The 26544-nt window shown below is 46.7% G+C and overlaps 1 protein-coding gene and 1 non-coding gene across 4 annotated transcripts in view; both read right to left on the bottom strand.

Moving 5' to 3' along the window:
- LOC147750815 (uncharacterized) overlaps positions 1-26544 on the bottom strand; it is a 702597-nt gene that overhangs the window by 318074 nt on the left and 357979 nt on the right. For all 3 annotated transcript variants that reach the window (XM_086937011.1, XM_086937002.1, XM_086937022.1), the window contains 2 exons: positions 20903-21083; positions 212-265 (listed from right to left, as the gene is read on the bottom strand). In XM_086937011.1, the coding sequence (XP_086793137.1) occupies positions 212-265; positions 20903-21083 (235 nt within the window). The remainder of the gene's footprint in view (positions 1-211; positions 266-20902; positions 21084-26544) is intronic.
- On the bottom strand, positions 723-830 carry LOC147750816 (U6 spliceosomal RNA). Its single transcript, XR_015300381.1, has one exon. It is a non-coding gene; the product is annotated as a U6 spliceosomal RNA (small nuclear RNA).

Genomic DNA, 26544 nt, shown 5'->3' on the forward strand with positions numbered 1-26544 from the left:
TAGCTTTTAGACAGCTTAGAACGAGGTACAGCAAGCACAAACTTACGTTTTGCTGACGAAAACCCAATAACCAGCAGTAATCTGTTGTTTAAAGGCATGCATTTCCCTATCAGTTTGCAATCAGTGAATATTACCACGCTGATCACCTGCCTAGGCAGAAATAGTCTGACTTTTGTTACGATTTACAATGAAGCTAGGAACAATAACTTACTTCCACAAATGATTTCACTGGATGGGTAGGGATCCTCAGCCAGATTAAAACAACCTAAGTGAGGAAAATAAATGGCCAGTTTTAACGGATTGTCGGATAGCCACATTCTTACAACACACAGGGCAGTTTTTGTTGAAAGTCTATCTTAACTAATGAAAAATGTAGCCTTCCTCAGCACTAATATGAATTACAAAATGGCGTTCTGATGTTGCATTTTCAGTATTATTTTTCTGAATTATTTTATACCTGGAAGCAAATACTCTTACGGGAATCAGACGATAAAAACATTATACCATCACAAGGAAGCGAAAGTGCTTATTGATGTGTTAAAGTGACTCTTTGACCGCATTTAGCAGCTAAAAGCACACATTTAAAATCCCTTTTCCTGCTGCCAAGGGTAACCTGGAATGAGTTCTAAAACATGGTGTGATACACTCAACAAACTTAGAAGAAATCATGGCAACATGCTTAGGCTTTGGGAAAACATCAGATGAAGGGTGCAAGTCAACGTTTAATTATAGAAGGCTTACCAACATTTTGTGCCATTCTTGCGCAGGAACAATGCAGATCTTTTAAGTATTGTCCCATTTTTAGTGCATGTGGTGCCAAAAGCTAGTACTATATACTTAAGGTTATTGCATGATTTGCAAAAAATAAAAATAGATCGCACCAGTGTCCTAGGTATGTCTTGGGAGGCCACTGCAACGCAAAACCCACTGCCCCTGCAAGCACTGCCAAATGCCAGTACCAATGATATCCACTAACCATCACACTCCTACAAATCTTACAGTTTGGACTATCAAACACACTGAGGAATAACGGTTCCAATGGAGGTACACCGGCCTACTAGGCTACGGGTAGTGTTTACAGAAGAGAAGAAAAGTAACGGAACTGTTGGACTTGGCCCTTTTGGCAGGTTCACCCAGAAACTTTTTTCATTTTCCTAGCTTGTTTCGGTAACCTGGTGTTGGTGATTTTAGGCCTCTGCGCACTTTTTCACTGTGGTCCAGTGTAAAGTGCGTGCGCTCTCTGTGTATGTATGGTGAGTGGCCTGCCCTCCCATAGGAATGCATAGGAATATGTGTGTCCATGGTAGTTCCTGATGTGTGGGGAGTGCAGGGTCGAGTTTGGTATGTACGAATTCGTGAGATTAAATGCTGCGCGATGACTTGCGCGGATTTATTGTGTCGAAGTGCCACTTTTAGAAGTCGGCATTTCTGTGTGCAGTGAATGTGAATTGGACTGTCTGGCTTGTGATTGTCAGGAGCTGGCTGGAGTGCTTGGCTCCAGGAGTCAGGATGGGTCTGCCCGGTGGTGAATGGGGAGATCTGCATGTTGATGGAAGGGAGGAGTTGCACCTGGGACCTTAATAGGGCTGTGCCTTCCCTACACAATGCTGGCTCCACCCCCTGTGGTGGTGCGTCTGATGTCCCTAGTCTGGCCAGTGAAAGGGAGAGAGGAGCTGAGCAAAACAAAGTGCCCAGGAGTTCCCCTGAACCAGCTGTACCTGGTTCTCCCATTGCCTGCACCTTGTTAAACAAAGGATTTCTGTGTATAAAAAGGGGCTGTGACCCCATGAAAAATGTTCTTGTGCTCAACTTGAAACAACCAGGGACGTGCTGCTGCTGGGGCCCAGGCGAAGGCTTGCCTCCCTGGGTCCTGCCCAGCCCCTGGATGCCTGGGAGACCTTATTTCTCTGGGACCCTGCTGCCCTCCTCATCTGGGAGAACCCTGGTTGCTCTATGCCCTTATTTAGGGACCTTGGGGAACTTTAGGCTTTGTCCCTTGCCTCAGGACTTTGGTTGCCTCTAGCACTGCTGGATGCACTATCCCTTGATGACCCAGCGGAGGAGAAGCGTGGGCTGCGCAGCGCGATGCTACAGCCCCTTTACGAGGGAATCCCCAGCATAGGGATTCCCGCAAAATTGCTCCACGGCGGGTGCCCACCCCACGACTCAGTTTTGCTTCACAGGTGCCACCTCGCATCATGGCCACATGCTATTTATTGTTAATTTCAGGTGCCCACGCAGAGTATGGCCGCTACTTAATTTTAAATCACGACGGGTGCCCACCTCGCGTTTGGTGATCGATTTTGTTTTCATCCGCCGAGATTGCCGCTGCAGACCTGCCGCGGCTGCCCCGAATGTCAGGCCAGCTTGCATGTGACCTGGGCAGGGCGCGGCAGGAATGAAAGCAGGAAGCGGCAGCCTGGAGCCTAGCAGGCCCACATTCCGAGTCCCGGTCCCAAGATGAGGGACCGGGTGATGTCTGGCGCTGGAAAGGCAGGACTCTCCAGGAGAGAGAGCCCCGCAGGTGCCATCAAGAGTTGCAGGCAAGCGGAGGGGCTCAAGGCACATTGCCGGTGCGTGCCCCGCTGCCCGACAGAGCCCAGAGAATTCCCCAGAGCCCGGTAAGCGAGGGCTTTGAGGGGGGGTTTGCTCCTTTTATTTCGCAGAGCGGTCCCGCCCGGGAGCAGGCCACTCCTACCTGGCATAGTCCTTTTTGCTGCATGAGCGGACCCGCTGATGCAGGCCGCTCCACCGATGGCAGTCATGGGTAAAAGGGCCCCTTGGGCCCGTTGTTCAGGAGCCAGGGTGCTCCCTGCGGTCCTAGTTATTTTTAGAGCCTGCGGGCTCCATCGATTGGCCCCTGAGTTGCCCAGAGCCAGATGTCTCCCACCATGTTTGGGGGGCCCGTTCTTCTCCACTTTGGGGTGCATAACTGGTTAAGAAGCCAGGGTACTCCTAGGGACATGCTTATTTTCAGAGCCAGAGGGCTCCAACGTTTGAACTCCGTTTTATTCCCAGGGGCCAGTGAGAGCCCATGCCCCATTTGCCTTAGCTGATCCCAGCTGCCCCGCGAGAGCGCGGGCAGCTGCAACGTTGGTGCAGTTCTGGAGAAGAGTCCCTGAGAGGGACAGAAGGGGCACAGAGGTGCCAGGCCATCCACAGCTGAGCAGCACTTAGTGCCAGCTGCAGCATGTAGGCACTGTTCTTTTCTTAGCTGCCCAGCACGTAGTAGGCAACCTCAACATTTAGGTTTGCGCAGATGGCGCACCCCTGATTGGCAGCGCGCCATGACATTCTGGACACATGGCATTTGAGCACGTTCTTGGATGGCCAGTTGGCCCAGGGGACTAGTAGAGGTATAGGGCGCAAGGCCCTAATGTGATTTATGTGCTAATGCTTTTGGGTGCTAGGCAATGTAATGCATTTAGTATGTTTTACGCAACCTGTGTTTGATACCTCTAGATATGGTTTAGGCTTATGAGGTTGTTTTACCTATCTAGGTTTGTGTTAGTGAGATTGTACTTCACTGTGATTTACGCCCCTAATGTGAGTTATACTTAGGAGGTAGGGTCTAATGTGTTCAGACTAGTGAGGAGATTGCATAATGTGTTTATGCTGGTGAGGTCAGCGCAGGATGTAATTCGCACCTGATGTTACTGTGCATAATGTAAAGTTATGTTACAGGTTGAGGTGGAGTACAGGGATTACTAGTGGCTACTGGTTGTAGGTTTATGATCTATTTTTACTTGTACCAATTTCTGCTAAGTGTTGATCCGACAGTGGCCCACATGGCCCTGTCCTGTGTAAATAATCCCTTGTGAATATTGCCCGTGTCAGTAGGCAGAATGTATATTGTGTGATTACTATCTGATGTGTTTTGAGAATACAAAGGCTATTTTTATATAACCTTGTGTGGAGTTCCTTTTGTAGTGTGCCTGGGATGTTGTTGCTGTGTATGTGCGCAAATGCTTTACACATTGCCTCCAGGATAAGCCTGGCTGCTCATGCCATGCTACCAAGGGGGTGAGCAGAGGTTATCTTTGGCGTGTAGCTCCCTTGCCCTGACTAGAGTGGTGGTTCCTGCCTGGCTTTTGCGCAAGCCTTAGCCAACCAGAAATCCCTGTTCTAACAAGAACTATGATAGAGAAGTCTCAAGTTGGATATAATAGATAGTGGGGAATTTCCTCAAATTTGAAGAGTTGCTCCCACACACCCATTAAGGTGTAATGCTGAATCATAGGGTGTTTTTACTCCTCGTGGGGTTGGTACTGCAATCCCCCACGGGCCCTGCAATTGGGCTCTTGAGCAGACCTCTTTTAAAAGGAAAACGCGGTAGTGATGTGTGGGTGTGTGGGGTAAGTGTGAGTTAAAAATATTGTGACTGTACCCCAAAAGTTAATTTATTCTTGGATCTGTCCAATGGTTAAAAACAACGAAATTTAGAGCTTACAACAATGAGAAGGTTTATTTTGGTTCTCAGGAAGTATGTAGTGATAAAGGTCATCAGGTTGATATGTTTCATGCCCTTGTGGTCCAAACCGGATCTTTGGCATTTCTTCAGGACCGAAAAGTAAAAAGTTGGGTGCACATAAAGAAACGGGGATCACTGATAGCTGTATGCCCTGTTAGACAAACCTTAGTCAGGCTCGTGGTAGTGTTATCATGGAACAGTATTCCACATACAACTCATATAAATTATCCAACCCTAGTAGATGGAGGGGGAGGCCTCTACGGTGGGAGAGCAGGCATACCCGGGGGTTACAGTGACCCTCAATGGTGTTTCGCTACCGTGGGTAGGTGCAATAGCTACACACCATTGAGGGTCACTGTAACCCTATTCCATGAAAACACCACCACGAACCTGACTAAGGTTTGTCTAAGAGGGCATACATCTATCCGTAATCCCGGTTTCTTTATGCACACCCAACTTTTCACTTTTCAATCCCTAAATTCCAACACTTTTTAGACAAATAACCAAGCATGAAAGTTCAAGCCACTAAACTCTCGGCCTGCTGCTTCAGCATTCTACAAATGCTGTGCAAAATACTAAACCTGCTGCCTCTCCCCTCTATGATGCTCATTGTCAAGGGATTCATTATCTCCCGCTTGGACTACAGGAATCCCCCAATCTGCAATCTCCACTAGATACCAGGGATTTTTGGGGGGCAAATTTGAATTGGGGGGGCGGGGGGGGGGGCTCCCAAAACTGGCATGTCCATGCCCCCACCCACTCCCCCGCAAAAATAACAGCTTTCCTGCCCCCCTGGAGGGCTGATTGGGCAGTAGCCCCCACTCTGCCCCCCCGGGGGGGCTGAAAGCCCACTAGATGCCAGGGATTTTTTGGGGCAAATTTTTATTAGGGCGGGGGCTGCCCAAAACGGGTATGCCAATGCCCACACCCGCAACAATTACAGCCGTTCTGCCCTCCCGCGGGAGAAGATGGGGGCAGTAGCCCCCAATCTGCCCCCCGGGGCAAAAAGCCCACTTGATGCCAACAATTATGCTGGCTTTTTTATGTGTGGGTGTGGGGCCTGCCCAGAATGGGTATACCCATGCCCTCACCCCCCAAACAAACTAGCCAGTGTTTATGCCCCCCTTGGGGGCATATCGGGGCAACTCCACCCCGATATCCCCTCCCAGATTAGCAGAAAGCCGACTAGGCACGGATTTGTTTTTAGCAATATGCTTACCTGCCGATTTTGGGCCCTAGCTCAGCCGGCACATAGGGAAATCTAGAAAACCTGTTCATTTTTACAAACTAGACACCCAGGGAAATCCAGGATGGGGTGACTTGACTGGCTCTCACCAGGTTCTGTTACCAAGAATCCCTTCCACACCTAAAAAGTTGTCCAAAAAACAAATTTTCCTAACATTTCTGTGGTGGAAAGTTCTGGCATCTGCGTGGATCCACAAAATTCCACCCACCCCACGTTCACCAAAGTCTTCCAAGAAAAATGGTACCTCACTTGCGTGGGTAGGCCTGCTGCCCGCGACAGGAAATGGCCCAAAACGCAAAGTGGGCACACCCCTTTTTCACAGGGAAAACTGACCATTTTTTTGAAAAGTGCCTAGCTCTAGATTTTGAACCCTAGCTCTGGCGGCACCTAAGGAAACCTAGCAGACCTATACATTTTTTAAAACTAGACACCCAGGGGAATCTAGGATGAGTTGGCTTGACTGGCTCCCACCAGGTTATATTACCCAGAAGCCCTTGCAAACCTAAAAATGTGTCCAAAAAAACCAAATTTTCCTCACATTTCTGTGGTGGAAAGTTCTGGAATCTGCGTGGGTCCACAAATTTCCACCCACCCCACATTCCCCAAAGCCTTCCGAGAAAAATGGTACCTCACTTGTGTGGGTAGGCCTCGTGCCTGCGACAGGCAAGGGCCTAAAACCTATTGAGGCAACATCAAAATTACCTATCACAAAACAACCTGGTTTTGCAAGGGGGGTCCCATGAGTTTTTGGCCCCGGGCTTGGCGGCCATCTAGGGAAACCTACCAAACCCACACATTTCTGAAAACTAGACACCCGGGGGAGTACAGCGAAGTATGGCTTGCATGGGTCCCCTAACATTTTACTACCCACAATCCCCTGCGAACCTCAAATTTAGCTGAAAGAAATCACTTTTTCCTCAAATTTGTGTGTTTTGGAATCTACGTGGATCCACAAATTTCCTCCCACCCACTGTTCCCCTAGGTCTCCCAATACAAATGGTACCTCACTTGTGTGGGTAGGCATAGTGGCTGCAGCAGGAAATGGCCCAAATCGTACTGTGGAGACTTCAAAATTACCTATAGCAAAACTACCTGCTTTTGTGGGGGAGGCACCTGAGATTTTGGCGCCGGGCTCGGCTGCATCTTAGGAAAGTACCAAACCCAAACATTTCTGAAAACTAGACACCCGGGGGAGTCCAATGAAGTATGGCTTGTGTGGATCCACCAACGTTTCCCTACTCAGAATGTCATGCAAACCTCAAATTTTGCTGAAAAATCCACATTTTCCAAATTTTTTTGTGTGGAATCACTGTGCCGGCACACATTTCCAACCTCACAGCGTTCACCTTAGTGTCCAGAGTAAAATGATAACTCACTTGTGTGGGTGTCTAAAGCAGAATTGGCTAAAAACGTATTTTTCTAAAAATGTAGCTCTTAGAATTCTCTGTGCTATACTCTAAATCCCTATGTTTTGGGCTCTTCCTAGCCAAGGTCCTTTGGCCCACCCACACAAGTGAGGTATCATTTTACCTGGGAGAACAAGGGGAACGCCGAGTGGTACGACATTTGTGCCGCCACAGTGAATCCACGCAAAAATATGTGGAAAATGTGTTTTTTAGCTACATTTGAGGTTTGCAAGCATCTAGTTCCCAGAAATGTGTGGGTTAGGTAGGTTTCCCTAGATGGCTGCCGAGCCCTGGGCCAAAAACTCATGGGACCCCCTAGCAAAACCAGGTTGGTTTGTGATAGCTAATTTTGATTTCACCTCAATTGGTTTTGGGCCCTTGCCGGTCACGGGTCCTTGACCTACCCACGCAAGTGAGGTACCATTTTTATCGGGATACCTGGGGGAAGGCTGAGTGGGAGGAAATTTGGGGATCAACTCAGATTATAGAACTTTCCACCACAGAAATGTGAGAAAAAAATGAATTTTTGGGCAACATTTGAGGTTTGCAGGGTATTCTGGGTAGAAGAATGATGGAGGACCCAGGCAAGTCATATCTCACTGGACTCCCCCAGGTGTCTAGTTTCCAGAAATGTGTGGGTTAGGAGGTTTCCTTAGATGACCGCCGAGCCCCGGGCCAAAAACTCATGGGACCCCCCTTGCAAAACCAGGTCGGTTTGAGATGGGTAATTTTGATGTCGCCTCAATTGATTTTGGGCCCTTGCCCTTCACGGACCTAGACCCACCCACACAAGTGAGGTACCAATTTTATATGGAGACCTAGGGGAATGCTGGGTGGGAAGAAAATTGTGGATCTATGCAGATTCCAGAACATTCCACCACGAAAGTGTGGGAAAAATGTGTTTTTTTTAACAATAATTTAGGTTTGCAAAGGATTATGGGTAACAGAACCTGGTGGGAGGCAGTCAAGTCACCCCATCCTGGATTTTCCTGGGTGTCTAGTTTTAAAATATGTATAGGTTTGCTAGGTTTCTATAGGTGCTGGCTGAGCTAGGGTTACAAAACTACAGCTAGGCACTTTGCCAAGAAAGGGTAATTTTTCACTGTGAAATTGGGGTGTGTCCATGTTGCTTTTGCGCCGTTCCCTGTCGTGGGCACTATGCCTACCCACACAGTAAGGTGACTAGAGAGTTAGGGTAATTCAGATTGGTAAAGCAACTGTTATTAACTATTGACTTTTGATGCATTTCTGCCTCCCAAATGAAAGACATTGTGTAAAAAAGAAGTCATTTTGAAAAATGACCGTTACTTTTCATGCTAGTATAAGTATTCCCAATTTAGGAAATGTGCAAATATCTACTGTTTCTAAACTCTATATTTTGTTTCCATTTCAGAAATACATAGGTGTCTTTCATACCGATTTTTCCATGTATACATTTTTCCACAGTAATTGCTATATACCCGGTACATAATAAAAAGCCATTGCAAATTGCTTCTCAGTTTTTGACTCTGGGTTTGTCAGGTTCTTGGTGAACCTATAAGTCCTATATATCCCCACAACCAGTAAAGTCCAGCGGATAGAACGGTATATTGCTTTCAAAGAGCTGTCATAATTAGAAGTTGTTACAGGTGAAAACTTTCACACAAAAGGCTGTTTTTTTCAACTAATTTAAATTTTTTCCTATATTTAACTGTTAGTTTCTATGAAGAAACCTTGATGGATCTACACAAATGACCCCTTGCTGAATATAGAATTCTGTCAACTTTTCTAAAATGTATAGCTTTCCAGGATCCATTATTGCTTTCATACCCATTTCTGCCATTAACTGGAAAGAGGTTGAAAGCACAAAAAGTCACCAAAAAAATTATGTCCCAGAAAAATGCCAAAACTGTGTAAAAATGTTGGTTTTCTGACAAAAGTCAGTCATTCCCTAAAAGCTGGGAAAATGGTGATTTCAGTCCCACAACCCCTTTTTTGATACCATTTGCAGGGAAAAATCCAGACACTTTCATTTGCAGCCCTTTTTTCCCAAAAAACATAATTTAGTTGTATTTTGGCTAATTTCTGGGACCCCTCAAGGGGAATCCACAAACCCTTGATACCTTTAGAATCCCCATGATATTGGAATGAAAGGACACAAATTTGGCGTGGATACCTTGTGTGGTCAAAAAGTTACAAGGGCCTGAGCGCGCACTACCTCAAACAGCCAAAAAAAGTCTTAGCACAGGGAGGGGGGGGGGGGGGGGGGAGGCCTAGCACTGAAGGAGTTAAGGCTTGCCCTAGTGGCGACTTAAATGTATGAAAAAGGAAGCCTTAGGCCTGGCAAAAAGGTTTATTTTGCCATGCCGAATCAGCAGTTTTAAAACTGCCAACAGGCTGTAATGGCAGGCCTGAGACATGTTTAAAAAGCTACTCAAGTGGGTGGCACAATAAGTGCTTCAGGCCCACTTGCAGCACTTAATTTACGAGCCTTGGGTGTATAGTACACCACTTTACTAGGGACTTATAAAAAAATATAAAAGGCCAATTGGGTGTAAGCAAATGTCACTGTTTTAAGGAGTGAGCAGTGAGCCAAGCACTTTAACACCGGTTTGCAGTGGTAAAGAGCACAGAGTTCTAAAAGCCAACAAAACAGGATTCAGAAAACAGGAGTGAAGGCTAAAAGCTTGGGGGTGACCCTGCAGAGAGGGCCAAGTCCAATACCTATACTAAACAAAAATGAAAAGCATGCATGCTCAAACTACACACCTTACTGTGCACTACAGAGGTCTGATTAGCCACTCATTTAATACGTAGATTTTGTCAGTAGTTCAGGGTACAATGGCTGAATACTAGGAGCCGTAAAACACATATTAACTGTACTAAAATACATTTTGGAAAAAAAAGTGCTATACAAAATGCTTTACTAATTAGGAATCTTCATCACTGTTACACGAAGATATGCCTTTCAGCATAATTTAGGAATTATGAAGGTATTTTGCTATATTTGTTTTCTTTTTCAAAAGAACCTCAACTGATGTTTTTTTGCATTTATTTTTTTTATGTGAAGCTCCACTGCTTTTAGCAGTGCAAAGAAGGAGAAATACATTTATAACAAAGTATTTTTCCATGCCGAAGCGGGTTTTGGGCAGGGCGGGCTTGGCTGTTATCACCACTAGCTGGGTGGAGGAGGAAATATGTGCACTTAAGTGCCCATGATGGTTTGGATGGCCCTCTTGGGCAGGTCAAACCGTCATGCAAAATTAGCATGTCCCCCACCAGGCTGTATCACAGCCTAATGGAGAACATGCATAGACTCCTACTGCCTGTCTGAGTGCCAAATCACAGCGCTCCGACCAATCACAACAGTGCATTGATGCATTGTGATTGGCCTGGGAAGCCGGTTTGTGCTCCCTGTTCTGGCTGGACCAAGGGGAATAGAGACTGCAGTGGAGAAGAGTCAACCGCCTTACGGCCTTTAAAAATAAGTGACGTTTATTTTTTAACCCCCGCCACCCTCGTTCAGTACCAGCTGCGACTGATGCAAAGTTTTTATAATGAAAGTGTTCAGGATACCCATGCTGTTCTTTGTGCAAGATAGCATTTACCATCACTTCTGACTTCCAACCTGTCCTGGGGCCTGAAAGTAGCCCAGGACGATGGTATTAATGATAAAAATTAAACAAATTAGCAGTCTGAGGAGCTGAAGGTCCCTGTGAAACATGAGGGGAAAAAATAATCAACAGCTTGTTTTCGAGTTTTGCATGGCCTTGGATGGGGTATTCTGGATGCGAGGTCGTAACAGTCACCCTTGCCCCCTGTATGTTCATATCACCGGTCGTCCAATGGCAACCACACCATCATTGCCATGTGCATCACCCAAATCAATGAAGGAACATCTCATCACCAGGGTGAAGTCTTACATCTGCAAAACATCAAGAGACCAATGATGTGCTCCTAGCAATGAGAGAGATCAATTGTCTAGAGACTATCTGATATCCCACCTGGGTCCTGTTAAACACACCTACCATGTGTCATCCCACCCATGCGGTTGCATGAATGACTTGGCCATGTTTCTATTGGCAATCCTGCAACCGACCTTGGTGGCCCACAAGCAGCCCTGCACAGTCCACGTGGTCTTGTGGCTGTAATGTTGTGTTAAGTGGACCAGCCCACCTTGCAATGGTTGCAAGGGGGTGGTCTCTGCAGGCCCCAACGACGTCACCCACATGGGCTGGCCCAGCGTGTGCTCGGCCAGCACGTTGCCTAGTTAATAAATAGCCCAGAGACCTGGGCGTGTTTCAGTATGTGTCTGGCCACCACCTGACAACGTGTGTGCCTGTCATTGTGTTACGCCAGGCCCCGCGCCCGCAACACCACACTGGCGACGAGGTGGTCTGACCACTCCACCGAACCTCGTTGCCACCCCTGTGCCCACTGCCGGCACTGTCTTCGCGGGAGCGCCCCTGCCGTGCCTCCCGCTTGGCCTACCTTGCCCCCGGTGCGCTTGTTCACGTGCACGCAGCCTCGTGGTGTGACCATCCTTCGGCCTGCTGTGTCAGCGGAGCTTCAATCCCTGCTCCTGGTGCCACGCGCCGCTGCCTCGGAGAGACGCTGCCCCTCCGCGGAAGCCTTCTGCAGTGTGCAGTCCGTGACGGCCTCGCGCAAGAGGAGACTGGCTGTTCATGCATGATCATTGCCTGCGGCCTACAGCAGCGATTCAGCCCTCCGCCCGGCTCGCAGCCAGAGCCGGTGAGGGTGCCTCAGCGCGCGAGATACCGCTGACAGGGGCGGCTCTAGGCTCATGGTGGCCCTGGGCAGGGAGCTTAGGTAGGGGGCCCCGGAAGAGGGGGTCCGGGTGGGGCGGAGCCTCCCCGGAGCTCAGGAAGGTGTTTGGAAGTGGAACAGAGCAGGAGGCCGCCAAATCCCTGCCAGGGGCCACCACACACATATGTATCCATCCTCAGAGTATTATTATATTAACGATACATATTGGTGTTGTGGCCCCTGGGGTTTGGTGGCCCTGTGCAGGTGCACAGCTTGCACATGCCTAAGGCCGGCCCTGCCGCTGAACTCCTGGGCACAGTTTCCACGCTGCTCACGCCCAACAAGATGAGTTTGGCCCCACTAGCTTGGCCACAGCAACGCCGGAGGTCTCAATGACCACATAGTGCCAGTATTCAGTGAACTGAACACGCTCTTCTGCACCATCTGTGTGCCCGCGAGAGCATGCAGGACCGACCAAAAGTGAGTGAGGGGACATTGAACCAACTGACATGCTGTCAAAGGATCGGACTCCATCTACCCAGTATTCGTGCCCAGTGGTAGCTGCTTAAACCATGGACCTATGCAGAGGTTCCCGGGTGCTCCCAGTCGCACCTGTTCACTGCTGACCTGCGGACTGACTCTCGAGGTTGAGAGTTGGGCTGGTTTTGTTTTTAATAAAGTTTGGGAGGAATGTAGTGTCCTGCTGGACACATACTAGTGTTTGTTATATGACCAGTGTACAAGCCACTCTCCGAGGGCTGGCTTTTACTCCCACCCCACACCCATGCAAAACAGGCGTTACTAGTGACATGGGCCCGCCAATAAAAGGGTCCAAGAACACGGGCTCGTGGCCAGTGGTATATGCAGTGAGCATGTGTCCGTGTCCTTCATTTATTTAGTATTACACAGTGTTCTACCGTCTAGATCGGGCCTCATTTCTTTCGTGATCATATCTAGTTTCGTGCTTGACCCCAATCTGTAGGAAATTCGATCACCAAAGGCACCATTAAACGACACAAACACTCGCCGTCCAGCGCTGCCTGGCTTAGCCAACGCTGCCACCCAGTGGACAAAGTCTTCAATTATTAAAAAGAAGTCGGAAGTGCAATGGATGTGGTAAATACTTGCATTAAAAGTCACAAGCTAAACAAGCAATGGCATAGCCAATAGGTCTCGCATTTGGGACCTTATAAGTGTTTAGCCATGCAACAGGTGATGTTGTTGCACCAAGGATATTGTGCTGGATAACTAAACACTTATAAGGTCCCAAAGACAAGACCTATTGGCTATGCCAATGCTTGTTCTGATGGCTCTTGAGGAGGTCCATCTACCCTCATTTGACCTCACATGTGCAATTAAATGGCTGTTTGCCCAAAATGCCCATGTTCTGAGTTTAACAGTGCTGTAACAATCTTGTAGGCAGATATTAGCATTTGTAAAGATTTATGTACATTCACTCAAAATATGCATATGCACATTTACACCACACTTGCATGACCGTTTCATGAACACTACATGAGTGCATGCTCACCTGCATGACAGCCTGCATAACTACTGAATAACCACCTCAGGATATATTGCTTGACAGGTGGTATGCCAGGATTGCATGGCGGTCTGGGACAAACTTCATATAATGGATAGAATGATAAACTACTCACAAACAGCATGACACCTGCATGATAGACGGTACAAAAGGGGGTGGTGATGGACGGAGCATCTGAATCAAACACTCACACCCAGTCAAAAGATCTGGGTTTAATCCATCACCGTTCTTTAGCCCACTCTGCCACCCCAGTTCAGACATGGCTATATGCAAATCAGTCTGACCCTGTGCCTCATGGGAACAGTCCAGCCGAACTGCCAAGCCATGACTTCCCTGGACCGGTAACAAGCTTCCGAGGACGGCTGGAATGCCAGAAACCGGTCCTCGGAAGCTTGTTTCCGGTCCAGGGAAGACATGGCTTGGCAGTTCGGGCTTGACTGTTCCCATGAGGCACAGGGTCAGACTGATTTGCATATAGCCATGTCTAAACTGGGGTGGCAGAGTGGGCTAAAGAACGGTGATGGATTAAACCCAGATCTTTTGACTGGGTGTGAGTGTTTGATTGATTCAGATGCTCCGTCCATCACCACCCCCTTTTGTACCGCTTTTGTCTGCCATAAGTGTGGCAGGGTATGCTCAGTATGGATCTCCAAGGCGCTTGACGCTCTTATTCCTATCACCGCTCGTAAGATCAGCTCCAGGGACTCAAGTCCGTGGTACGATGGCGCCTTACGTACACTCAAGGGTAGTTGTCGGCGAGCGGAGAGGGCTTGGCGGAAGGTGTACGATAACGGTACAAAAGCTATATATCTCGCCGCTGTCAAAACTTACCATCGGGCTGTTTGTCTTGCGCGGGCAGCCTACTATGCCGCTGAATTCGGCAACAGCTCTAACCCCTCCAAAACCATCTTTAAAGTGATGAAAGATCTTCTGGCAAAGCGAGCCTGTGCTCCGACGACTGGCTCGACCACTCACTGTGAGGCTCTTGCTTTGTTCTTTCTGGAGAAGGTCCAAAACATCTATAAGACGTTCCCTTACACCGGGCCTCCAGTGGAGTCTCCGATTAACATCTATGGAGGTACCTCTTTGCACGTGCTGCCCCCATTGACATCCGAGGGGTTTGACCTCCTGGCTCAGCAGGTTAAATCAGGGTCCCCCGCTGATCCGCTCAGACCGACTGTTTTCAGAGATCAGGCGTTCGTGGGCCGGACCGAGGTACACTCCTTGATTAATATCTCGCTGGAGTCAGGCACGGTACCTGCTAGCTGGAAGCGGGCGGTGGTTTCTCCCATCTTAAAGAAACCCTCCCTGGACCAAGAGAAACCTGAAAACTATCGGCCCATCTCCTTGCTCCCGTGGCCGACCAAGGTGTTGGAGGACCACGTCAACAAAGTTCTTTCGGCCCACCTCATCCATGCTAACATCCTGGATCCCACTCAGAACGGGTTCCGTGCCGGGCACAGCACGGAGACCTTCTCTCCACAGCCGAACACCTTCGCATGGTGATGGATGCGGGGCAGACAGCAGCGCTTGTCCTATTAGATCTGAGCGCCGCGTTTGATACTGTCTCGCATCCCATCCTATTGCATCGCCTGGAGGAGATTGGTCTGAGTGGTTTGGCTCTCCAATGGTTCCGGTCCTTCTTAGACGATCGTTTCTTTAGCGTTGCCATCCCACCGTTCCAGTCCCAATTCCATCCTTTGAAACAGGGGGTGCCGCAAGGCTCCTCACTGAGTCCCACGTTGTTCAATCTTTACGTGAGACCGCTGGCTGAGGTCGTCAAGCAATGGGGCATGACCATGGTCTCATATGCCGACGACACTCAGCTAGCGGTTACAATCAGCGGGGATGCGGACCGGGATGCCCCCAGGTTTCAGAGTGGACTCAGGGCGGTGGCGAGCTGGATGAAGAACAACTGTCTCCAGCTCAACGCAAAGAAAACGGAGATCATGATCGTCGGTAGGAGGTCGGAACTCTGGGGGGACAGATGGTGGCCAGTGGAGCTGGGCCCGGCCCCCATTCCGGTCACAGAACTGAAGAACCTTGGAGTATGGATGGATCCCCTCCCTCAGCTTTGTGGGCCATACGAAGAGAACCGCGGCCTGTTGCTTTGGCATACTACGGTCGCTGCGCCCTGTTTTGAAGTTCTTTGACCATCACACCAGGCAGCTGATAGTCCAGGCTACTGTGTTATCTCGCCTGGACTATGCCAGCTCGCTCCTGGTAGGGGCTAACGTGGCGGAGGTCACTCGCCTCCAACGCGTTCAGAATGCCGCGGCGAGAGCCATTGTTGGCCTACCTCGAACCTGTTCCGTCTCCGGCACATTGAGATCCTTGCACTGGTTGCCCATCAGAGCAAGAATCCAGTTTAAAGTGCTGTGTCTGGCGTTCAAGATTTTGAGGGGTGGGAGTCCTCAAATTCTTGCGAACCTTTTGACTTGGTATGTGCCTACCCGGTCCCTGAGATCCCTGGGTCAAGCTCTCACGGTGATCCCCCGATACAGGCTGTGTCGGGTTGGCGGCCGCTCTTTCAGGGTTAAAGCGGCCGAGCTTTGGAATTCTCTTCCTGATGAGATGCGGTTGCTCGTTGATCTTTTAGTTTTCCGTAAAACTTTAAAAACTTTTCTGTTTGAATAAATTTGCCTTTGTTCCCTTTGCTGTTATGTTCCCTGTAGGTGTTGCTTTTTTCTTGCCATGCGCCAGGACGCCCCTTAGCTGGGGCAGCTGTGCGCAATACAAAAGCGTATAACATAACATAACATAACAGACCTAGGTGGGACCCGTACAATTTTATCTGGGTTTGATTGATTATAGACTAGTCTGATCCATGAGAAGGGTTTACACACTTTAAATTGCTAGCACGTTAGGAAGACAAAACCTACACTAACACGCCTGAGTCCATAAACAACAAGAAGAACCGGGGTGCCGCTCGCACCAGGGATAACAGGAGGAGATGCACAGATAACACGAGGAGGCGCTTAATGAGCAGGACGAGAAAAGCCATATGGCTCCTCTGCTTTTAAGCGCGCACCCGCGTACATGCACACAGGCTGTAGGCCAGCCATGGTAGCATTTTTTTAGCCCTTACTAAAAGTCTCGCCAGACCAGCTGGGTCAGGCGATACCTAAAAACGGGTGGAAAAGAATATAACATTTAAAAAAAAACATGAACTGTGAACTAACATTTGCAGATATTCTGCACTAGTTTGAATGGAAAGATTGCAAGCAGAGACATCTTAAGGAATTTGGGGGCCCTGGGCCTCACATATTTTGGAGGACCCTGTTCAGTACAGCTTTGAATTTAAGGGCCAATGTCACCTCTTTGATGCCCTCTTTACCCAAGTCACTGACAATGCACAGGCACACTCCTCCAAATTCTAAATGTTTTGTACATCTAAAATTCAGGGATAGTGAGGTGTATTTTCAACATTATAACACAGCCGCAAATAACCAATATTACTGCAAATCGGTGTCGACCTCCTATTTCTCATATGTGAGGTCCTGTTTTTATCTAAAGGAATCGTAAATACATTTCTTGACAAAATGTCTGTACTAGACTCACACATCACCCACATTAAAAATTGCTGAAAAGAAAACTATATTTAAAACAATCTGTTTATGAATTATTCAAGGGCATCACGGCAAGACCCTGCAGAATAGAGCTGGCTCTATCAGCCTTGCCCCCTTAAAGGTTGGGGTCCTGGGCCAAATCCCACTTTGCCCATGCCTTAAAACGTCTTCCATTGAATGTAGAAATCATGGGTCTGAACACCTCTGGGAACACAGACACGCCTGACTCTTGCGCTCGTCACACAAGAGCACACTACATCTATTAAGGATATTCAAAATCTATATAGTAAAAATGCTATTATAATTACTTGTTTATAACCATATGAAATAAAGGGCAAAGCAGAAAGTGTAGAATAAATACAAGAAAACGTATTAAGTGAAACCACCAGGGTGCGGCTTGGAGGACTCGAAACGCACTCCGGTAAATTTAGACCGATCGCACACCTTGTCACCTCTACAATATGATAGTACCTCAACCTACTAAAAGCCAACAAGTTGAACTAATGGTAAAAATGTTACATCATCGTTTTAAGGCTCTCCACCAAGAATGTCCATTGCTAGGTCACCACGCCTGAAACCGTCCGAGTTAACGCTGCACCGTCAGCCCTTCGACTCCTGTGAAACCCCCAAGGCCTCAATTCCTGCTCCAGTTCATACTTTTAGCGTTTCCCTCAGACTCCCATAATTGAGTCTTCAAATACCCAAAGCTCTTAAAAACTCTCAGCTCCTATACGGGTGAGGTGAAAAGTGGCCAAACGCAGCCCCCGGGTACTCGCAGAGCCCCTGCCTCCATTCACCAATGAAAGAATCGCTTGCAGCTCCATCCTCTCCATCACACACAGCACCTATGCCTCTACGAGAAGTGCTCAGGGAATGCTGAGCGCCAGCCCCATCCCGGGTGTCTTTAGAACGGGGCCTGTCCAGCAGTTGTGGGTTCCCTCCTGCATGTCCAGGGACGGGTGAATACTGATTGCCTTTGCTCCAATAACCCCTCCTGGGTGTAGATGCACTTTAGGAAACACAAACCTAATCTAAGGCATTGACGTCAGAGAGTCTTCTGCAAGCTCCAGTGGACCAGGTGTTCTATGTTTCTCATGGAGACGCATAGAGGGCTATGCCAGTCCTTCTGTACTATCCTCCCTCCCTTAAACCAGGCAGCTAGTTCAGGAAACCCTCTCCTACTGCTTTCCCACAGGTATGGACTTGCCCTACCGTTGCTGACGTCTTACCTTGCACAGCACTTATGTATGTTGATTTGTACAGCTTGAACCTAGCTACAAAGCGACGTATCCGTGTTCAGATGCCATCATAGAACACAAGAATGGAGGACAGGGGCAGGGGGCTAGGGGAGTAACTGTGTGGGCGGGTAAAGGGAAGGATGAGAAGCCAGGGGCTTCACAAGCTGCAGCACATGCAGAACTGTGCTGCCAAGCTCATGTGATGCCTCCAGTGCACCCGTATGACCTGTTAGACTCAGCATTGGCTGCAATGAAACAGTGCATTGCATCCAAGAGCAGCTCCGTTCTAGAGTGGACTTTGGCATAACAGCAGCCACCTCAAATTGCGCCCAATATACCAGTCAAGCAGCTGCCTATGGTCTTCTCCATAAACTTGCGTCTATCTGCAGCCAAAGTACATACCCTTTTTTTGGCAGCTTCCAGGTTTCCAAGGCTCCTCGCTGTGATTACCCTCCTATCAGTCTTAGCCTGGTCCAGGACTATCAGAAGAGCTCCAAATATCTACCGCTGAACTACTCTATCCGCCTACATTACTATCACAGGCTCTGCCGTTCTACACTTTTTGTTCAGAAGTAACTTTACAGCGGGTAAAAAGATATACAGACAAAGCGTTTAAGGCAAAATAAACAAGCAAATACTCTTATGTCCGCGCTCCCGAAGTGTGCACTGCACTACCTCCTGTTACGCCTCGTTGGATCCCTCAGTCATGGGATGCCACCGACTGTCCTTGGTTCTCAGAGTACTTGCAAAAGACACTATTGCTGCGTATGCTGGGTGGGTGATGCCGGACACTGGTGGTGACGAACCGAAGAAGATCCGGTGAGACTTGACGGAAGTTTGATTGCGAAAACTGACTCTTGGATACAATTCCACCTCAAGGAGGCAAAGGAGTCCAGAGGGAGGAATATATTCACGCAAAAGTGCCCAACTGAAAAGTGAGCAGAATGAGCTTGGCCACGATTTCTACCTCTAGTAACATCTGAACTGTGGATTGTGAACACATTTTACAAATCATAGTAGAAACGGACACTACCGTGTTATCCCCTTGAATCCATATTTTCTATTCTCCTCGTTCCTCCTGGATGCAGTTCAGCAGCCATAGAGTAGATTGGACTCATTAGAATGAATAAAAAATGTATTACAAAATGTCTGTTACCAGATTACTCATTGTAATCAAGGAAATTAATAATCACTACAATTCCAAAACAAAGAGCTAAAGCAGGTGCAAGTTGTCCCTGGGGACACACAGACCTTTGGTAGGTAACCTTCTCTGAATTGTGCTGGGCAGCAGGGCTGTCTCATGCAGGACTTGGTGTGATTTTTAAAGGAATGCCTGGTCTTTTCAGTTTCCAGCCTGCATACAACCCATTATCGCATGGCCGTACTGTATTTCATCATCGGATTGACCATACAGCACATCAGGGAGTGCCAAGGGGCCCCAGTGAGCTGCCAGTCACACACACGTATCTGCACAGGGCCTTCCAGTCAGGGTACTGATATGTAAAAAGCGATGATGAGATGCCCTCAGTTTGGTCGACGTACAGTCCCCATTACTGTGAGCGTTACTTCTCCAACTTTGTTTATTATAGCCCGCTGCCAAAGGCTGTGCCGGTTGTTAAAGGCCCTGAACCAGAACAGATAGGACAAAGAGCTTACAAAAACAGGAAGATCAAGGTGTAAAATAAGTGAGAACACATTTTACTTTACTTTTCAATTTTCTGAGAATAAATTAGCATTATGGCATGCCTGTATTTTAGGACCCTTTCGAGTACGACCCATATACTTCATGAACTAAAATATTAATAAGGATCAAAATAACTTAAGGTACTTTATTTAAATACACCATTTCTTGTTATGTCCGTTATGTCAGTGCAACCTCATTTCTGACTAACTAGAACCCTAGTACCAGAACATGTATCAATCTGACAATAGCATTATTAGACAATGCCAGCTACACAACTCACTTGAGTAAGTGTAAAGTTAAGGAGCATGCGTGCAGTGTTTCCACATGAGTGCTGTGTATTTACTGAAAGCGTAGCACCTCACACATTAGTTAAGTAACTTTGGTAATCTATCATAACATTTCCCAATACTTCATCTTTGCGAAAGCTCTAGTCTTGCATGGCAAAAAAGCAGGTGAAACACGTGTTGGCTGCACCTGGATCAATGCAAACACTACAGAGGTCTGCAGCAGGCTATATCCTTTGGATGCAATAAGGATTGGGTAATCATATCTGCTGAAATTGACATTCTGAGAAATTATTTAACCATCATCAAGGCTCACTAGTACACAACATGGAAAATAAATGTGTTCGATAGCCAGTATTCAAAATGAAGATCTCTTGAGTCTAATATCCAAATCACATGTTCAACTACTTACAACTGTGCTATTACAAAGTATATCCATCAGGGTAATATAAATGTGTGATATTCTGGGAAATAAACACTATGTAGTAGAACAAGCCGTAGACACAACTGAACAGATTCTGCCATGGGAAACAGAAATTGACTTTTTAAAACTCCAATTTTTCTGCATTTTGGAATGCGTCTTTGAGGCGTTTTACACAATCCATAGAGGTCAGGTTGACTCATTTTTCACGTACCACCAAGTGTTCGAATTGTCAAGATGTATTTTCTCAGTGATGATAGCAAGCATAAAAACAGATAGACAATAAATATTTACCTCTCCATGTGGATATCGCCCGTTCTGAATTGTTCTCAGGAGGCACCAGTAATGTAACTTTAGGAGTCTGGGTCACATTGTCAAAAGAAATTGTTAAACATATTGTGGTTGAACTGGATTGTGAAGAAATCTCTGAAGACGCTGCGTTTAGGACAGGACACCTTGAAATCAGTTTCTGAACCTGTAAAATAGCGTTAGTTTAGTTATAAAAATCCATTGCATATTGTTACAGCACTAATTGTGGGTTTCCCAAAGGTTTTTCACCTGTCTATTGACTTGACATCCAAGCTAATTGCTTTAGTTTAATATATTCTACATTTTACACACTACATTGGAAATAACCTGCTAATCCCGCACAAAACGAGCATTTGCAAATCTAATAAGCCTGGTTGCATTTTGAGTTTCAGCTAAAGCATTAAAGAAAAGCCTGCTGCAGTGAAAAACACAAAACAAAAACTTACGCCCGTCTGTAAACAAAACGTCTATGAGATAAGGAATTTAATGTGTTACAATTCAGTATACTTTTGAGTTGTAAAATAGTCCCTCAGGCATTATAATAGAAGTAATCCATCGGTGGTGGAATGATACACCAAAAAGTAAGTAGAAAGAGGTGATAGAGCATTTTTCCTCTCAGTGAACCAAGAGTTGGTAACAAGAGGTATTACAGCTTTGCCATAAAGCAAGATCTAAATAAGTTGCACGTGTTACTCTAAAACATAATGCATCACATTAAATGGACGTCATCAGTGACATTTCAAGATGGGGGCCATTGCCAAGGCCCCTCCCCTTCCCAGGAGCCTATGGCAGTGTAACGTTTTAATCTTCTTTTATTTATCTATCTCAACCTTTAACATTTTATTCAATATTGTTCGGCACCACTGGGCTTGAATTAGCAGAAAATGGGTAATAACATTAAAAGTTGTTCTGAACATGGTCCCCCAAAATATTTCTTGCATGGGGCCTCTAAAACCTTTATGGTGACACTGGGTGGCCTTCTCTTTTCCAAGGAGGATGCAAAACATTCTGTTCAAAAGCAGAATCTGGAGCCCAAGTCATTTTGCTGTGAATTGTGTTGCAGTCATTCACTCGAATGCTAAAATCATTCACTCCTGCTCCACAAGATGTGGGCAGTCGTATTCTGTTTTCTTCCAACTAAACTGGCCAAGACAGCAACCAATGTGTTCACCCAAAACAGGGAGGATTAGTGAACAGGTGTGAAAGACTCTGCCAACGAGGATGGGAAGCATTGCCCTGGCAATGATCTACAGCAGATCAGTCAAAAGGCAGGGTAGGACCACATTTTATCGCTCACTCTGCGGGCCTATATGCTCTATTTCACCCATCTCTTTACTAGACACAACCTCTAATCACTGTAGTTACGCTTTTAATGGTAATATCGGTTCACATTTGAAAACAATCTTAAGTGGAGTTGCCCCTATAAGAAGCCTCTGATCCTCTGCTGCCCATCTGGTTTGCACACCCAGCATTAGAACCACCAGGTTTGGAGGAAGATCATTCAGCTGTGCAGCTGCTCGCTTATGGAACAAACTACCGATTAACCTTAGGCAAATAGAGGACGATTTTCTACACTTTAGGAAGCAGCTTAAAACCTGGCTCTTCGAAAGGGTGTAACGTAGAACAGCCATCCTCATGGTAATATGTGCAATTAGAGGAGCTAATGTAACCTCAGCGCCAGGATACCCATGGTGCGACAGTGCCCTTTATAAGACTGTATTGTATTCCATTCCATTCCATTCCATTCCATTACAAGGCAGTGTTTAATCATAGCCCGCATTTGGACGGGGAAGCTCTAATGTTTGCTGTCAAGTTTAACAATACTAGGGTATTTGATAGAACTTTGGTGTGTAGTCCACCTGGTCCAAGAGATAGATTTATTACATCAGTTCAGACCTTTATGCAGTTCTTTATGGAGCTCCATGAATTTACTCTATTGGGGGACTTGGAAATACAGAGACTGAGCATTTTGTTGACTATTTTCGTAGTTTCAACCTTGCTCAGCTAGTAAATGAATCCACTAATGAGGCCAACCATACATTGAATGTGATATTTACTAATAAGTGTGCATTAACTTTCAACAAAACTTTGTCTTTAATATGTTTGGATCCATAAAACAGTTTTTTTAAACTTGCAGTCCCAGCTAATAATTCTGGTTATCTCGGGTCACTGAAACCTACCAAGTTTCGGCCTTGGCAGAAAATTAAAAGCTGTGAACTTGATAGTGTACTAAAAAAAATCATAGGCCAGTATTAGACACTAGTATTGAAGCTGCTACAGCCAATTTTATGAAATCGATAGATTTGGCAGTTACCGAATTAGCACCAGAAAAAATCATGACTAATCATAGGAGAAGCCCATCTGCTCCATGGCACTCTCCTGGTACTCGATTGAGCGGGTCTGACGTGTGACGTAGTAGCTGCAGCAGTGGTTGAGCGGAGCTCCGGCGGTAAGCGCGGTGGCGAGGCAAGTGCGGTGAGCAGCGATAACTGGGAGTGGCTGCCGAGAGGAGGTAGAGAGGAAGACCTCCAGTGACCCCAGCGACGCCAATCTCTGTAGGTCCACAGCCCCACAACTGCCTCACCTCCACAATCAGAATCGCGCCCACGACCGTGCTGCCCTCTCGCCTGCCAGAACCAGAGCCCTCATTGTTTGCCTGAGGGAGTTTGCGGGGGGAAATCTGCGGAGCCACTGCAGAGCCATTGCTTGTGGAACGGTTGCTGCATAGCATCTCTTGCGCTCACCCCACCCCCCGAGGAGGCAGCCCCGTGGTGGACCGCAATACCTGGGGCATCAAATTACGGCCTTTTACCAAACTACAATACCCAGACCTCTTATTGTTCGACCGGGAGAGCATAGAACAGCCTGGGTTGCCACAACAGAACACATTATTCTCAGTACTGCAAGGAGCACGTAGAAAAAGTCTCGAGCATAGAGAAACCAGATAACACAATGAACACAGGACAAGCTCAACCAGAAGCACAGCCACACAAGAGTGGAGCTGGTTATCCAGGACAATAAACATTGAACCTCAAAGACCGTGCCATACCGAGCTTATCATAACCGTAGCTAGAAACTCCCTGAAAATGTGTTCCTGGAATATCAATGGCCTGGGGACAAGACTCTGGACCCGGAACTGCAGTCATATCTGAAGGAATTTGACATCATCTCATTCCAAGAAACATGGTGCAAACTACCACCAGCAGTGCACAGGTTCAACCTGTTCTATTTACCTGCAACAAAAAGTGCCAAATTCGGCTACAATAAGGGAGGCCTTGCTACCTGTAGCTCTATGAAGAACATCTATGCAGTGTATCCAAAGCTTTATAATTTAGCACCCCCAAATGCTATGTAAGCACTCTGAATTACCGTACAGGGGGCATAAAAAAAGTATATAATACTTGTAAACCTCTACCTGCACCCATGCGAAAAAACCGAAGGCAGTCAACAACCGAAGGAAGAACTAGTGAAAATACTAATGGAGGAAAAAGCAGCTGGATCATCACAGGGGATTTTAATCTAAACATGCTCAATTACAGAGCTGAGGACAATTATCCAGAAGAGGACCCATTCGCATGGGAAGCAATACCGCAAGACAACACAGACGGAAGATCAACAAAAACCTCTCAAAAGCTTTTGCTGTTCTTAGAGCAACTGGGATTTCGCTCATTAAACTGAAGATTTCCAGGTGATTGCCCACAGACAGCAACATTTCATGATGCAGTAGCAAGTACCACACTAGACTACAAATTCTGTTCTTGCTACATGTTTTTAAAAGTAAAGGACTACCGCATTGGAAGTTTAGATTTTAGCAATCATCTGCCCCAGGAGATCACAGTAGAAGCACAGTCAACAAGCAAATTGCCCCCAGAAAATACACACTGCCCGAATTTACCAACAACGAGAAAAGAGTGAAATGCAGAATAAATGATCCAGAAGGCCTCTATTCCCAGGCAAAGCAACTCCTATGTGAAGCGCAAGTAGCCAACCCAGACAGAATAGGAAGCTGGGAGGCGTTTGTAAAAACCCTAAGTAATCGCTATGGAGACACAAGTGGATGCTCGCAAAGCAGGAGAAGGGCTCATCCGCAAAACCAATACTCATACGATAATTTTAGGAAGAACGCCAAATTAAAAAAGCTAAAAAGCATCGATACACCGCACACTACGGAGGCTGAAGTAAGACCATACGGCACTGCTAGAAGTGAGGCAGTTAAAAGCCACCCACAGGCAATTCACTTGGCGCCTCAGAAAAGAAGCTGATGAGTCTCTTTGAGCCAAACGCCTGCACGACATCAATAATAACAACAAGATCCTGAATTCTAGGCTTCAGTCCTAAAACCAACCTTCCAATCAATTTTACAAACATCGATAGTACCATCATCTTGGAAGGGATTGATCATTTCACCCATCAAAAAAAAAGGTAATAGAAATGATCTGAAAAGCTATCGGCTGGTAGCTTTACTGAACAATTAAGCCAAATATTATGCAGGACTACTTCTTCAAGAATTAAAGTCATGGGTCACAGAAATCACAGCAATAGCATATAATCAGACAGGTTTTTGCAAGAATGTGGGTGCTGCTACTAACATCTCAGCCCTCTCATTAATGATAGATGCCGCTCTTGTAATAAAATAGCCCCTGTACCGGTGCTTCATCGACTAGAGCTCAGCTTTTGATCATATAAATAGAATCATTTTGTGGCAAAAACCGAAAAATCGGAGTATTCCACCACTGCTACTGAAACAAATAATTCTTCTGCATAGCAACACTTGGGTGCAAGTAAAGCTGGGGGCCGGAGAATACTTAACGAAAAAGAGTCATACAACTTCAGGTTTTAAAACAGGGCTGTGTGCTTGCCCCAACACTCTTTAATCTTTTCATGGTCAAGCTATCAGTCCTACTCAATCAATGTAATTCACACGCTCCCAAGCTAGGAGGTCGCCAGTTATCCAACCTTCTATACGCAGATGACCTGGTGCTTATTAGCCGGACACCCATAGGTCTACAACGCCTGCTCAACATTAGATCCCAGTTCTCGAAGAACAACAGACTAAGTATTAATCTAGAAAAAACAAAAGTCATGTGTGTAAACTTCTGGAAGACTAAAACAAAGCACAACTGGTTCCTGGCAAAATACAAGCTGGTAGTACAAGAATATAAATACCTGGGAGTCATCATCGACAACAGAGGTAACTACACAGCGCAATGTGAGGCCATAAAAAAGAGGGGATTAATGACAGCAGTGGCATTATGAAACCTAAAAAACAAGACCTCTGGACCAAGCTTTCTCCCACTAATCAGGGTGATACAGGCAAAATTAAATACATCAATCACCAATGGAAGTGAAGCCATGAGAGGGAGAGATGCTGAGACGCGGAACGGCACCATAGCAAGAGCTTTGAGGATGATCTACGGGTTGCCAGGATATACATTCCCTGCACAAATGAGGCTCGAATTCGGGCTAGAGAGACATGAGCTCGCCATTAAAAAGATTGGTACAAAATCAAAATAGGGCTGCCTGAAACACTAAACACCTACCTGTGAAAGGAACTACAAGCCTCAGAGTCCTGCACAGCCAGACATTACTTGGACACTACACTGGACCAGCTGGAGTTACGGCAACTT

Source organism: Lissotriton vulgaris, chromosome 1_1 (assembly GCF_964263255.1).
Source record: "Lissotriton vulgaris chromosome 1_1, aLisVul1.2, whole genome shotgun sequence".
Taxonomy (NCBI): Eukaryota; Metazoa; Chordata; class Amphibia; order Caudata; family Salamandridae; genus Lissotriton; species Lissotriton vulgaris.